This window comes from Salvelinus alpinus, chromosome 5 (genome assembly GCF_045679555.1).
Source record: "Salvelinus alpinus chromosome 5, SLU_Salpinus.1, whole genome shotgun sequence".
In the NCBI taxonomy this organism is placed as follows: domain Eukaryota; kingdom Metazoa; phylum Chordata; class Actinopteri; order Salmoniformes; family Salmonidae; genus Salvelinus; species Salvelinus alpinus.
This window is the reverse complement of record NC_092090.1, coordinates 62,819,552-62,835,709: the sequence shown is the minus strand read 5'-3', so window position 1 is coordinate 62,835,709 and position 16,158 is coordinate 62,819,552. Positions and strand designations below refer to the sequence as shown.

At 43.3% G+C, this 16,158-nt stretch overlaps 2 protein-coding genes across 2 annotated transcripts; both read right to left on the bottom strand.

Moving 5' to 3' along the window:
- Window positions 1-1,433: 1,433 nt before the first annotated feature.
- On the bottom strand, window positions 1,434-4,098 carry LOC139576452 (fatty acid-binding protein, liver-type-like). The gene is made up of 4 exons (XM_071402596.1): window positions 3,847-4,098; window positions 2,693-2,865; window positions 2,214-2,306; window positions 1,434-1,525 (listed from the first exon to the last, which is right to left on the bottom strand). Exons 1-4 carry the CDS (start codon window positions 3,911-3,913, stop codon window positions 1,475-1,477), a joined length of 384 nt encoding a protein of 127 aa, XP_071258697.1. The 5' UTR covers window positions 3,914-4,098; the 3' UTR covers window positions 1,434-1,474.
- A 9,088-nt stretch (window positions 4,099-13,186) lies between these two features.
- LOC139575218 (fatty acid-binding protein, liver-type-like) lies at window positions 13,187-15,832 on the bottom strand. The gene is made up of 4 exons (XM_071400200.1): window positions 15,747-15,832; window positions 14,420-14,592; window positions 13,941-14,033; window positions 13,187-13,278 (listed from the first exon to the last, which is right to left on the bottom strand). Exons 1-4 carry the CDS (start codon window positions 15,811-15,813, stop codon window positions 13,228-13,230), a joined length of 384 nt encoding a protein of 127 aa, XP_071256301.1. The 5' UTR covers window positions 15,814-15,832; the 3' UTR covers window positions 13,187-13,227.
- Between the last annotated feature and the right edge of the window lie 326 nt (window positions 15,833-16,158).

Genomic DNA, 16,158 nt, shown 5'->3' with positions numbered 1-16,158 from the left:
AAGGCCTACGCCATCCTGCAGAGAACCCACACAAAGACCTTGCGGTAAGACATGAACCTCACACAGGATGATCTGCAAGATTAAAATGCATCTTTATGACATTATCCCACCTAGGTTCTGAAGACAGTTGGAGTAAAGGATGTTTAAGTAGAATGAGTAATATTTTCTACACACACAGGGGGCCATGAAGGACTAGCCAATAAGCATGAACGAACCTATGGCGGCAGGTGTCAAGAAACCAACAGCCAGCAGTAGTAGTGACCTCACATTATTATACAAATATGTCAGACAAATCAACCCTTCAATTCCTACTTCCATGACACGTCAAATCAAACTTTGTCACAAGCGCCAAATACAACAAGTGTAGACCTTACCGTGAAATGCTTACTTACAAGCCCTTACCCAAAAGTGTAGTTCAAGAAGATAAATATATTTAAAAAGCAATGACCAGGCTATCGGTACCGAGTCAATGTGCAGGGGTACAGGTTAGTTGAGGTAATTTGTACATATGTGAAGTGACTATGCATAGATAAGCATCGAATAGCAGCAGTGTACAACAGAGGGGGTGGAGGAAAGACGTTGTGCCCTCTTCACAACTGTCTTGGTTTGTTTGGACCATGATAGTTCGTTGGTAATGTGGACACCAAGGAACTTGAAACTCGCGATCTGCACTGTCGATGTTAATGGGGACTTGTTTAGCTCGCCTTTTCCTGTAGTCCACGATCAGCTCCTTTGTCTTGCTCACATTGAGGTTGTCCTTGCACCACACTGCCAGGTCTGACCTCTTTATAGACGGTCTCATCATTGTCGGTGATCAGGCCTACCACTGGTGTTGTGGTGCACCTCAAACTTGGTGTTGGAGTTGTGTTTTACCACGCAGTTGTGGCCACGCCATTGTGGGTGAACAGGGAGTACAGGAGGGGCCCCAGTGTTGAGGATCAGTGTGGCAGATGTGTTGTTGCCTAACCTTACCACCTGTGGGCAGCCAGTCAGGAAGTGCAGGATCCAGTTGCAGAGGGATGTTTTTAGTCCCCGGGTCCTTAGCTTTTCCAACCACACTGTAGCTTGGAAACCAGTCACCCTCAAATGGTGCACCTTTAGCCCTTGGTCAGCTACACTGGGGTGGAACTAGTGAAAGCAATGTCCAAAAGCACAGCCACTAGAATTCCTGAAACTTGATTTTCAAAAGTAACTGGAAATTGAGGAATCTGCTTTTAAAACTGACGCACCCAATGGTGGTAGGATTCTGACCCATATTGCAACAGACTAGATGGAACCTCCAAAGCCTTCATTTCAACAATGCTGGGTTCACATTTTAATGGGACTGCTTTATACGTCACTAATCCAACTCAAACCTTGCCTCATTATTACAATCCTCAATTTTCCCTGAAGTTCTACCCATTGATATGAAATGCTGAGACCAGACCATTCCATGCCGTTCACATTTTATTAATCCAAAGAGTGCAGTAGATCTTCATATTCGTTTGCTGGTCCTCTTGTATGAGATGCCAGCCAGAGTCATGGTCTGAAAAGAGAAAGCATCATTAATCATTACACTCAATAAATCCATGCCAGTACACTATGCTGACCAAACCGGACGCGCTCATTCTCACATTGATTTTGTTCACCCACATTAGTGATCAGGACACGCAGGTTGAAATATCAAAACAGTTACATTCATTTGGGGGCAAAAAGCATTTAGCTAGCTAGCTAATTTGTCCTGGTATACAAACATTGGGTTGTTATTTTGCCTGAAATGCACAAGGTCTACTCTGACAATTAATCCACAGAAAACAGTGAACCGAACTTGTTATTCGTCATCTCGCCTCCTTTATATGGCGGTTGACAACCAACTTTACCACAACTGACCAGTGTGGACCTCAAAGTCAATCACACACATGGGTATATGCTCCTAGAAACCAATGAGGAGATGGGAGAGGCCAGACTTGCAGCACGTTGAGCATCACAAATAAAACCAATTTCTATTTTAGCACCTGGCCACGCAGACGCTTGCTGAGGTGCGCGAGCAGTGTGGGTGTACATTTATTTTGCGACCCGAGCGGTGGGGTCAGCATGTAATTAGAACATTGGTGGCAGCAAACTGTTGAATTGCATTCACGACACTGTTAAAGACCACCCATTTTGTTAATGGTATAAATTAACCCTGAAATAGTGTCGCTTCGTGAACCCCCAGCCATATTCCCCAGACTCACGTTGACGAGGATGTTTGGGTCTATAAGTTCTATGACGTATTCTATCCCATTAATTAAGGACGTCAGCTTGTTACCTTCCCTCATCACCACAGACTGAAACACAGGAGAGGTCAATGGTTAGATCTGAAAGCAGTGGTCACCAACTACAGTCAACTAGCACCAATTTAACAGGCCCAAGTTGGATGGCCATATATGGAGGAGAAAAAGTATGACAGTGTGCATCAGGTGTGTGAGTTGGTTATGAGACGTAAACTGCTATAATTGTGCAACTGTGAGCCCCGTCCCTGGAGAGCAGAGGAGATTCTCTGCCAAAGAAAGTCAGTCCTCCCACAACATCACTGGGACCTGAACTAACCATAGTGACCCCACATCAGCTGAACTTATAGTTTAGTTAGATACTGGCTGTATATGTAGGGAGATGGATAAATCCAGGCTACATGTATGAAACTCATGGTTGGGTTGTGACATGCGCCACCCACAGTGACTTTCTCCCCGGTCGGCGACTCGAGCTCCGTCTCCTGGCCAATGGTGAAGGAGTTGGTGAGGATCTTTGTCCCCGTGGTGACAGTCATCTTGAAGTGGTCTCCAGTCTCCTCAATCTCAGAGATGCTCTTGATGTCTTTGCCCTCCTGGATAAGCTCATCAGGGAGACCTACATGTTTGCGGCAGCGAGAGAGTCATATACACTGCGCTTTTTAGTACTACAAAAAGTTAATGAAGTGGGACATGAACACTGAATTATTACAGCTGAAGTAAAGCTCTGATGCACTATAATATGGCAACAATGAACTGAATGCAAACATTGAATGCATTCCCAGCTAGCACATAACGTTCTGAGGACCATACGTTTTAGGGCTTGGTTATTTTGCATACCACATTCTGGCAATGGTGCAGGACAGTTGATTGGCTTTGGAACATTCTCATTAAGGAATTCAACAAAATGTTATTTTCTTGGCATTTCATTATTTGATCAGAATATTTCCTGAAAGTTCAAACATTTAATTGAAGGTAAAGTTCTAGGAACATTAGTAATTTTACATTGGGAATGTTCTCAAGTTGTTCAGCTGACTAAATGTTCTCCTGTGGGAATTTCAGTACTTCAGCATAATGTTCTTTAGGTTCTCAGTTCCAGTTAAAGTCATGTTCTCAGAACACTAAAAACTTGCCATATGAAAACAAAAAATGAATTACTGAAACACACATTCCGTTTTCAGCTTCAACAATCACCATCTGTTAAGTGTGTTGACCACAGTAGTTGGCCACACCTGATCTTAATGAGTGCTCGTTCCTGTTGAAATAGTGTTTGAATAGACTACTTTTATCCACTTTCAATGAGTTACAAAACTAATGCATGACAACTCCATCCTGGAAGCACAGTGGATTAATTCAATGGATAGAGGACAGAAGAGCATAGGTTTAATCTCACTGACACAATAAATAATTACAGCCTAAACAAATCATTTTCAAACAAACCCATGTGCTGGAAGCGCAAAATAGTTAGCCCAAACAAACTAGTGTTTTTAGTCTTAAATTAAACATTCAGTGAAAGTTATTAAAAACACAGAAAATAACCTAGAACCTGAAATTAACACCCAAAGTCTAATCAAACGTACAACCCAACAGCAAAACGTACCAATGGCCTCCATGAAAGACTCAAAGTTCTCATGTGTCTCCATCTGGTATATCCCTGAGAAAGACATGGTGACTATAAGGCAGTGACGGTAGAGACAGCCACAGCTCCCTGCTTGTCTTTATACCCTCATCTATCCAGCCCTGCACTCATTAACTAACTAAAGGTGTCTACAATTGAGAACCCCTCCCCCTCATATCTTCCCTTCTACTTGCCTGTAGGCACAGATCTAGGATCAGCTTCCAAGCCAAGGGCAACTAATCTACATAGCAATGGTCAACTTTATTGTGCTCCCCTTCTCATCCTCTCTTCTTCTACTTTGGCGGTGTGAGTGATCATTGATCTGTTTTGATAAGCAAGGCCTCCTCGACTCCTTAGAAAAATGATAAGCAGTCTCGTCATTGTAATACAAGTGTATGGATCAATCAACAAATTTCAAATTCAACTTGACTTTATCTCGCTATACACCTGTATTGAAATTAAACTAGGCTACATTGCACTTTGAGTTGATTGAGTTGAGAGGTGTATTTTAAAAAAGCACTATAAAAAAGTTGAATCAATGTACAATAGTAAGGCAGCAGACTGCAATATGATTGTGAGTTTTCAAAAATGTTTGGCATATAGCTGAACCAACATAATGTTCACTCAACTTTTCATTTTACATAGAGTGAACATACAATTCAACTTGAAAAATTGGAATCCAGCCAGAGAACGTTAATCACCCCCAACCTGCACTGACAATGACTGCCAGGAAATACTTCTATTTGATTTAGGTAGTCTCAATAATACCTGGAACAGCCATCTCAGTAACAGATGCAAAAAGTCCAACTAGCACATGTCTTAAAAAAAAACTATTCAACGTACAATTGTAAGGCAGCAGACTGCAATAGGATTGTGAGTTTGCAAAAATGTTTGGCATATAGCTGAACCAACATACATTCTCAAGTTGAAGGCAACCAGCTGCAATAGAGTTGTGAGTTTGCTCCACATCTGGGAATATACCTGAACCAACATACAGTGTTGACTTCCAAAAACAAACATGAAATTGTAATTAGACTCAACAAGTTTTTATACATTCAGCTCACTGTGAGCAAAGTTTGTTGAGTGAACAAACGTTCACCCATTAGCTACATTTATTTTCCTTCTGAAGTCCAACAAACTCAGAGAATAACACTGATTATTAATCAATTGGTTAAGTGAACACACTTGCCAGTTGTTCAGCGCATGCTCGGAGTACACGTCCTGGTAATCCTTCTCGTCCTGCGGTCTTGTGAATGTTGACCTGTTTAAAGGTCTTACGCACATCGGCTACGGAGAGCGTGATCACACACTCTTCCGGAACAGCTGATTCTCTCATGCATGTTTCAGTGTTACTCGCCTCGAAGCGAGCATAGAAGTAATTTAGCTTGTCTGGTAGGCTCTGGTAGGTGGTGTACTCCTCAATGCCATCGGAAGAATCCCAGAATATACTCCAGTATGTGTTAGCAAAACAGTCCTGTAGCTTAGCATCTGCTTCATCTGACCACTTTTTTATTGACCGAGTCACTGGTGCTTTCTGCTTTAGTTTTCACTTGTAAGCAGGAATCAGGAGGATAGAATTATGGTCAGATTTGCCAAATGGAGGGCGAGGAAGAGCTTTGTACTTGTCTCTGTGTGTGAAGTAAAGGTGGTATAGAGTTTTTTTCCCCCTCTGGTTGCACATTTAACATGTTTGTGGGAATGACGTAAAACGGACTTAAGTTTCCCTGCATTAAAGTCCCCGGCCACTAGGAGTGCCGCCTCTGGATGAGCGTTTTCCTATTTGCTTATGGCCGTATACAGCTCATTGAGTGCGATCTTACTGCCAGCATTGGCTTGTGGTGGTAAATAGACAGTTACGAAGAATATAGACGAAAACTCTCTTGGTAAATAGTGTGGTCTACAGCTTATCATGAGAAACTCAACCTCAGGCGAGCAAAAACTTGAGACTTCCTTAGATTTCGTGCACCAGCTGTTGTTTACAAATATACATAGACCGCCACCCCTTGTCTTACCAGAGGTGCCTGTTCTATCCTGCCGAAAAGCGTAAAACCTGCCAGCTGTATGTTATTCATGTCGTCGTTCAGCCACGACTCAGTGAAACATAAGATATTACCGTTTTTAAAGTCCCGTTGGTAGGATATACTATACGGGCTCGTTGCTCGTCTATTTTATTATCCAATGATTGTACTTTGGCTAATAGGACCGATGGTAAAGGCAGATTACCCACATTACCCACCTTACAAGGCACCCAGACCTACGTCCTCGATATCTCTTTCTCCTGTGAATGACTGGGGTGAGGGCCTTGTCGGGTGTCTGGAGTAAATCCTTTGCGTCCGACTCGTTAAAGAAAAAAAAATCTTCTTCCAGTACGGGGTGAGTAATCGCTGTCCTGATATCTAGAAGCTCTTTGTGGTCATACGAGAGGATGGCAGAAACATAATGTACAATATGAGTTACAAATAAAGCGGAAAAAACAAACACAATAGCACAATTGGTTAGGGGATCGTAAAACGGCAGCCGTCTCTTAGATAGATCGCTGGTTGAAAACTGTTTACTGCATCCCAAAAAAGATATTTTGTAGATAATTGGCCCTCTTTCTGGGACTCACCCACAAACAGGACCAAGCCTGGCCAGCTAAGGATTGATGGACTCCATCCTAGCTGGAGGGGTGCTCTCATCTAATCTATCAACATAGACAGAGCTCTAACTCCTCTAGCTAAACAATGAGATAGAGGGCAGGCCAGGCAGCAGGCTGTTAGCCAGCCTGCCAGCTTAGTGGAGTCTGCCACTAGCACTGTCAGTGTAGTCAGCTCAGCTATCCCCATTGACATCATGTCTGTGCCTCATTCTAGGTTGGGCAAAACTAAACATGGCAGTGTTCGCCTTAGTAATCTCACTGGAGTAAAGACTTCCTCCATTGTTGTCATTATTGAAAGAGATTGTGATATCTCACATCGCAAAATAGGGCTACTTAATGTTAGGTCCCTCACTTGCAAGGCAGTCATAGTCAATGAACTAAACACTGATCATAATGTTGATGTGATTGGCCTGACTGAAACATGGTTCAAGCCTGATGGATTTACTGTGTTAAATGAGGCCTCTCCTCCAGGTTACAAATAACAAAAAATCTGCTCAGACCCCAACCAGGGATCATCAAAAGCCATGCTATAAATTCTCGGACAACCCAACAATTCCTAGATGCCCTTCCAGACTCTCTCCACCTACCCAAGGATGTCGGAGTACAAAAATCAGTTAACCACCTAACTGAGGATCTAAATTTAACCTAGCATAATACCCTAGATGCAGTCGCACCCCAAAAAAACAAAAGACACTTGTCACAAGAAATTAGCTCCCTTGTATACAGAAAATATCAGAGCCCTGAAGCAAGCTTCCAGAAAATGTTAACGGAAATGGCGCTCCACCGAACTGGAAGTCTTGGAAAAGACAGTACTGTGCAATATCGAATTACCCTCACTGCTGCGCGATCATCCTATCTTTCCAGTGGTGGGCCGTCAGGGCCAGCAAGGCCTTCTCTGCTGGCCTAAACATCATCAGAATATAATTTTTTTTTAAATATATTTTCCCACAAATATGTATTAAATTATTCCCCAGAGTAAGAGTTATACTCTTCATTTCATAGCTTTCCTCTTGGTTGCTTGCACTGCTTCCAGCCCCAGGTTGAGATTTGGAGGGCTGGTCTTTATGTTAGATCTTTTATCCAATCATATTCAGCCATCATGTGTTGCCAGGGGTCTAAAATCTGCCCTCAGGCCTTCAGAATCAACAGTGCGGGCGCTTGAAGCTTAAAGTGAATGGAAATGAAAATTTTGTGTCAACCAATCAGCTTTAGAGTTGGCTATTGTACGCCTGCTGGCTGGCTCCAGTGTTACACAGGAGCCAGCTAGCAGGCGTAGTACGTGCACGTCTTTTGATTGGATTACCAATATTGAGAGGCAGGTCCTATGGGCAGGTCTATGCAGAACCTCAGAACTAGGAAACTGAATTTGATAAACAAATTAATTTGCGTACTACTAAGCTGTTTTTTCAACCCACAATGGCGGAAGGAGGAGAAGATATCGATTTGGTCGAGGATATAATTATAACGCCATTCTCAAGACGAACTTTTCAAGAAAAGTTAGACATTGTAAGGAGAGGTCGCCCGACGCCGACGCTACAAAGCCTGTCACAGGCGGGAAAGGGGTTCGTTCGCCACTTTCAAAGTTCCAACTACGAGCGCTATCAATGGCTCGCAGGCTCCGAGAAGCACTGCAAACTGTACTGCTGGGAATGCCTATTATTTGCAAGTGATCGATTTGGTGTTTGGAGCCACACTGGCTTTGCAAACTTGAGTTGTCTAACCAAGGCAGCAACGAGACACCAAAGTACGGCTGGGCACTTACAAGCAATGGTGCTTTTGAAAACTTTTGGGGACACCCGAGTGGATCTACAGCTCAACGAACAAGCGCGCAGGGCAACGGAGCTGCACAATGAAAAGGTGAAGAAAAATAGGGAAATATTGAAAAGACTCATTGATTGTGTCATGTTTTTGGGTAAACACTGTTTAAAGAGCTACTTCCTGTGCTTGGCCCTCAAATGTTGAACATAATGGATGGCTCCCTATCCTCCGTATATGTACCAAACTCTCTAAAGGTGGCAGTAATAAAGCCTCTCTTGAAAAAACAAAACATTGACCCGGCCGATTTTGAATATCCTATTCCTCGAACAACAACAAAAATAATAATACTATTGCCCAGCATCTCTCTGCCTTCCTGAAGACAAAAAATGTATATGAAATGCTTCAGTCTGGTTTAAGACCCCATCATAGCACTGAGACTGCACTCATGAAGGTGGTAAATGACCTTTTAATGGCGTCAGACCAAGGCTCTGCATCTGTCCTCGTGCTCCCAGACCGGATTTTGACACCACCGATCACCACAATTTTTGGGAGAAATAGGAATCCCTAATTGGTCTACACGGACAAGTTCTTGCCTGGTTTAGATCTTATCTGTCGGAAAGATATCAGTTCATCTCTGTGGAAGGTTTGTCCTCTGACAAATCAATTGTAAGTTTTGGTGTGCCTCAAGGTTCCGTTTTAGGACCACTATTGTTTTCACTATATATTCTACCTCTTTCACTGCTATGCGGACGACACACAGCTGTACATTTCGATGAAACATGGTGAAGCCCCAAAATGTCCTACCCTGGAAGCCTGTGTTTCAGACATAAGGAAGTGGATGGCGGCAAATGTTTTACTTTTAAACTCGGACAAAACAGAGATGCTAGTTCTAGGTCCCAAGAAACAAAGAGATCTTCTGTTGGATCTGACAATTAATCTTGATGGTTGTACAGTCGTCTCAAATAAAACTGTGAAGGACCTCGGCATTACTCTGGACCCTGATCTCTCTTTTGACAAACATATCAAGAATATTTCAAGGACAACTTTTTTCCATCTTTGTAACATTGCAAAAATCAGTAATCTTTTGTCCAAAAATGATGTAGAAAAGCTAATTCGAGGTTTTGTTACTTCTAGATTAGACTACTGAAATGCTCTACTCTCCAGCTACCTGGATAAAGCACTAAATAAACTTCAGTTAGTGCTAAACACAGCTGCTAGAATCTTGACTAGAACCCCAAAATTGTATCAAATTACTCCAGTGCTAGCCTCTCTATACTGGCTTCCTGTTAAGGCTAGGGCTGATATCAAGGTTTTACTGCTAATCTACAAAGCAATACATAGGCTTGCTCCTACCTATCTCTCCGATTTGGTCCTGCCGTACCTACACGTACGCTATGATCGCAAGACGCAGGTCTCCTTATTGTCCCTAGAATTTCTAAGCAAACAGCTGGAGGCAGGGTGTTCTCCAATAGACCTCCATTGTTATGGAATGGTCTGCATATCCATGTCAGAGACGCAGACTTGGCCTCGACCTTTAAGTCTTTACTTTAGACTCATCTCTTCAGTAGGTCCTATGATTGAGTGTAGTCTGGCCCAGGGGTGCGAAGTTGAACGGCAAGAGACTGGAGCATCAAAACGCCTTTGCTATCTCTGCCTGGCCGGCTCCCCTCTCTTCACTGGGATTGTCTGCCTCTGACCCTATTACGGGGGCTGAGCCACTGGCTTACTGGTGTAATTCTCCTGTCTTATCTGGTGTCCTGTGTGGATTTAAGTATGCTCCCTCTAATACTCTCTCCCTCCCCTCCCGGAGGACCTGAGCCCTAGGACCATGTCTCAGGACTACCTCGCCTGATGACTCCCGACTGTCCCCAGTCCACCTGGTCGTACTGCAGCTCCAGTTTCAACTGTTCTGCCTGCGGCTATGGAACCCTGACCTGTTCACCGGACACCGGCCACCTTGTCCCGCACCTGCTGTTTTCGACTCTCTCATTTGATTGATTTGAGTGCTCAGGGTCCCATCTAGCTAAGAATTTAACTCCAATATTTGACATACATGAAATGTCAAAGAGTGAAATTCTGAGCTAGTTCCCTTCCAGTGATGTTGCCTATATACTGAAGAAGGAGGTCAGTAAATGGGTGGGTGAAATAAGTGGGCTGTACAAGGAACTACAAATATGTAACTTTTAGGAACTACAAATCCTATCAACCAATTTCTCAAGTGACCCCCATGGAACCCTAGCATCACTTGCAGCTCATTGGTGGACTCGATAAGGAAGGCTGTGGTCAGCTAAGTCCAGGAGCCTGAGGATGATGTCACCAGAGTTGCTGCCCTCTGATTGGATGATTTGATTGTCACCTTCCACCTCGGCCTTCCAAGATTGGTCCACACTGCAGCCCTCTGAGATACAAAATAAAGGATGGAGCAGGACACACAAGTCAACTCCCTCCCTGAATTGCACTTTCACTTTTCTAACCACGAGTGCATAATACTCCACCTGTCCCTTACATACCACGTTTGCATTCCCGAAGCCCCCCAGCATAAATCCTAAAAAGCCCTGATGTGGGGAATGAGTCTACTCTTTAGTCATTATAGACTAGATAGCAGATTTTGGTTCATAGGAGTGGTCAATAGCGATAAAGAGGCAAATAACTATACTAAAGAAAAATATAAAATTAACACGCGACAATTTCAACAATTTAACAAAGTTACAGTTCATATAAAGAATTCAGTCAATTAATTAGGCCCTAATCTATGGATTTAACATGACTGGGCTGGGGCGCAGCCAAGGGTGGGCCTGGTAGGGCATAGGCCCACCCACTTGGGAGCCAGTACTAACCACTCGGGAGCAAGGCCCAGCCAATCAGAATGAGTCAATCCCCACAAAAGGGCTTTATTACAGACACAAATACAGTTTAATCAGCTGTCCAGGTGGCTGGTCTCAGACCATCCTGCAGGTGAAGAAGCCGGATGTCGAGGTCCTAGGCTGGTGTGGTTACACGTGGTCTGCGGTTGTGAGGCCGGTTGGACGTACTGCCAAATTCTCTAAAATGACGTTGGATGCGACTTATGGTAGAGAAATGAGCATTTCATTCTCTGGCAACAGCTCTGGTGGACAGTCCTGCAGTCAGCATGCTAATTGCACACTCCCTCAACTTGAGATATGTGGCATTGTGACAAAACTGCACATTTTAGTGGCCTTTTGTCCTAATATGCCACACCTGTCAGGTGAATGGATTATCTTATTAAAATGAGAAATATTCACTAACAAGGATGTATACAAATTTGTGCACTTTGAGAACATTTCTGGGATCCTTTATTTCAGCACATGAAAAGACTAGACATAATGCGTTTATATTTGTGCAGTATAAATGGCTCAGTATTACTTTGACAGTAAACTATACCATTCTAACACCGCTCTGGGGATGGTAACAATGAAGGCAGGGGTACCCCACTGGCAGGCAGGGAAGATAGGTGGGACACTGCATGATGTATAAGGCCTACGCCATCCTGCAGAGAACCCACACAAAGACCTTGCGGTAAGACATGAACCTCACACAGGATGATCTGCAAGATTAAAATGCATCTTTATGACATTATCCCACCTAGGTTCTGAAGACAGTTGGAGTAAAGGATGTTTAAGTAGAATGAGTAATATTTTCTACACACACAGGGGGCCATGAAGGACTAGCCAATAAGCATGAACGAACCTATGGCGGCAGGTGTCAAGAAACCAACAGCCAGCAGTAGTAGTGACCTCACATTATTATACAAATATGTCAGACAAATCAACCCTTCAATTCCTACTTCCATGACACGTCAAATCAAACTTTGTCACAAGCGCCAAATACAACAAGTGTAGACCTTACCGTGAAATGCTTACTTACAAGCCCTTACCCAAAAGTGTAGTTCAAGAAGATAAATATATTTAAAAAGCAATGACCAGGCTATCGGTACCGAGTCAATGTGCAGGGGTACAGGTTAGTTGAGGTAATTTGTACATATGTGAAGTGACTATGCATAGATAAGCATCGAATAGCAGCAGTGTACAACAGAGGGGGTGGAGGAAAGACGTTGTGCCCTCTTCACAACTGTCTTGGTTTGTTTGGACCATGATAGTTCGTTGGTAATGTGGACACCAAGGAACTTGAAACTCGCGATCTGCACTGTCGATGTTAATGGGGACTTGTTTAGCTCGCCTTTTCCTGTAGTCCACGATCAGCTCCTTTGTCTTGCTCACATTGAGGTTGTCCTTGCACCACACTGCCAGGTCTGACCTCTTTATAGACGGTCTCATCATTGTCGGTGATCAGGCCTACCACTGGTGTTGTGGTGCACCTCAAACTTGGTGTTGGAGTTGTGTTTTACCACGCAGTTGTGGCCACGCCATTGTGGGTGAACAGGGAGTACAGGAGGGGCCCCAGTGTTGAGGATCAGTGTGGCAGATGTAAGGTTAGGCAACAACACCACCTGTGGGCAGCCAGTCCGGAAGTGCAGGATCCAGTTGCAGAGGGATGTGTTTAGTCCCAGGGTCCTTAGCTTTTCCAACCACACTGTAGCTGGGAAACCAGTCACCCTCAAATGGTGCACCTTTAGCCCTTTGTCAGCTACACTGGGGTGGAACTAGTGAAAGCAATGTCCAAAAGCACAGCCACTAGAATGCCTGAAACTTGATTTTCTAAAGTAACTGGAAATTGAGGAATCTGCTTTTTAAACTGACGCACCCAATGGTGGGAGGATTCTGACCCATATTGCAACAGACTAGATGGAACAACCAAAGCCTTCATTTCTACAATGCTGGGTTCACATTTTAATGTGACTGCTTTATACGTCACTCATCCAACTCAAACCTTGCCTCATTATTACAATCCTCAATTTTCCCTGAAGTTCTACACATTGATATGAAATGCTGAGACCAGACCATTCCATGCCGTTCACATTTTATTCATCCAAAGAGTGCAGTAGATCTTCATATTCGTTTGCTGGTCCTCTTGTATGAGATGCCAGCCAGAGTCATGGTCTGAAAAGAGAAAGCATCCTTAATCATTACACTCAATAAATCCATGCCAGTACACTATGCTGACCAAACCGGACGCGCTCGTTCGCACATTGATTTTGTTCACCCACACAAGTGATCAGGACACGCAGGTTGAAATATCAAAACAGTTACATTCATTTGGGGGCAAAAAGCATTTAGCTAGCTAGCTAATTTGTCCGGGTATACAAACATTGGGTTGTTATTTTACCTGAAATGCACAAGGTCTACTCTGACAATTAATCCACAGAAAACAGTGAACCGAATTTGTTATTCGTCATCTCGCCTCCTTTATATGGCGGTTGACAACCAACTTTACCACAACTGACCAGTGTGGACCTCAAAGTCAATCACACACATGGGTATATGCTCCTAGAAACCAATGAGGAGATGGGAGAGGCCAGACTTGCAGCACGCTGAGCATCACAAATAAAACCAATTTCTATTTTAGCACCTGGCCACGCAAACGCTTGCTGAGGTGCGCGAGCAGTGTGGGTGTACATTTATTTTGCGACGCGAGCGGTGGGGTCAGCATGTAATTAGAACATTGGTGGCAGCAAACAAAGACTACCCATTTTGTTAATGGTATAAATTAACCCTGAAATAGTGTCGCTTCGTGAACCCCCAGCCATATTCCCCAGACTCACGTTGACGAGGATGTTTGGGTCTATAAGTTCTATGACGTATTCTATCCCATTAATTAAGGACGTCAGCTTGTTACCTTCCCTCATCACCACAGACTGAAACACAGGAGAGGTCAATGGTTAGATCTGAAAGCAGTGGTCACCAACTACAGTCAACTAGCACCAATTTAACAGGCCCAAGTTGGATGGCCATATATGGAGGAGAAAAAGTATGACAGTGTGCATCAGGTGTGTGAGTTGGTTATGAGACGTAAACTGCTATAATTGTGCAACTGTGAGCCCCGTCCCTGGAGAGCAGAGGAGATTCTCTGCCAAAGAAAGTCAGTCCTCCCACAACATCACTGGGACCTGAACTAACCATAGTGACCCCACATCAGCTGAACTTATAGTTTAGTTAGATACTGGCTGTATATGTAGGGAGATGGATAAATCCAGGCTACATGTATGAAACTCATGGTTGGGTTGTGACATGCGCCACCCACAGTGACTTTCTCCCCGGTCGGCGACTCGAGCTCCGTCTCCTGGCCAATGGTGAAGGAGTTGGTGAGGATCTTTGTCCCCGTGGTGACAGTCATCTTGAAGTGGTCTCCAGTCTCCTCAATCTCAGAGATGCTCTTGATGTCTTTGCCCTCCTGGATAAGCTCATCAGGGAGACCTACATGTTTGCGGCAGCGAGAGAGTCATATACACTGCGCTTTTTAGTACTACAAAAAGTTAATGAAGTGGGACATGAACACTGAATTATTACAGCTGAAGTAAAGCTCTGATGCACTATAATATGGCAACAATGAACTGAATGCAAACATTGAATGCATTCCCAGCTAGCACATAACGTTCTGAGGACCATACGTTTTAGGGCTTGGTTATTTTGCATACCACATTCTGGCAATGGTGCAGGACAGTTGCTTGGCTTTGGAACATTCTCATTAAGGAATTCAACAAAATGTTATTTTCTTGGCATTTCATTATTTGATCAGAATATTTCCTGAAAGTTCAAACATTTAATTTAAGGTAAAGTTCTAGGAACATTAGTCATTTTACATTGGGAATGTTCTCAAGTTGTTCAGCTGACTACATGTTCTCCTGTGGGAATTTCAGTACTTCAGCATAAAAAAAACTTGCCATATGAAAGCAAAAAATGAATTACTGAAACACACATTCCGTTTTCAGCTTCAACAATCACCATCATCTGTTAAGTGTGTTGACCACAGTAGTTGGCCACACCTGATCTTAATGAGTGCTTGTTCCTGTTGAAATAGTGTTTGAATAGACTACATTTATCCACTTTCAATGAGTTACAAACTAATGCATGACAACATCCTGGAAGCACAGTGGATTAATTCCATGGATTGAGGACAGAAGAGCATATGTTTGAATCTCACTGACACAAATGATTAAAGCCTAAGCAAATAATTTTCAAACAATCCCATCTGTGCTGGAAGTTCAAAATAGTTACCCCCAAACAAACTAGCGGTTTTTAGTCTTAAATTAAACATTCAGTGAAAGTTATTCAAAACACAGAAAATAACCTATAATTTGTTGTTAAAAGAACTAACACCTCCCAGGAGAACATAGTAAGATGTTCTCAGAACCTCCCTGGAACCTAAAAAAAATTAAATTAAAAAACATTCCTACATCTCACTTCCATTCTCAGAACATCCAAGGAAACTAGTGTGCTACCTGGGTTTACGCCTCAGAAGTAACCATTGCATTCGCAATCACCATTGAACATCATTACTGAAAGAACTACGACTTCTGAAATTAACACCCAAAGTCTAATCAAACGTACAACCCAACAGCAAAACTTACCAATAGCCTCCATGAAAGACTCAAAGTTCTCATGTGTCTCCATCTGGTATTTTCCTGAGAAAGACATGGTGACTATAAGGCAATGACAGTAGAGAGGAACCACAGCTCCCTGTTTGTCTTTATACCCTCATCTATCCAGCCCTGTACTCATTAACTAACTAAAGGTGTCTACAATTGAGAACCCTCCCCTTCATATCTTCCCTGCTACTTGCCTGTAGGCACAGATCTAGGATCAGCTTCCCAGCCAAGGGCAACTAATCTACATAGCAATGGTCAACTTTATTGTGCTCCCCTTCTCATCCTCTCTTCTTCTACTTTGGCGGTGTGAGTGATCATTGATCTGTTTTGAAAAGCAAGGCCTCCTCGACTCCTTAGAAAAATGATAAGCAGTCTCGTCATTGTAATACAAGTG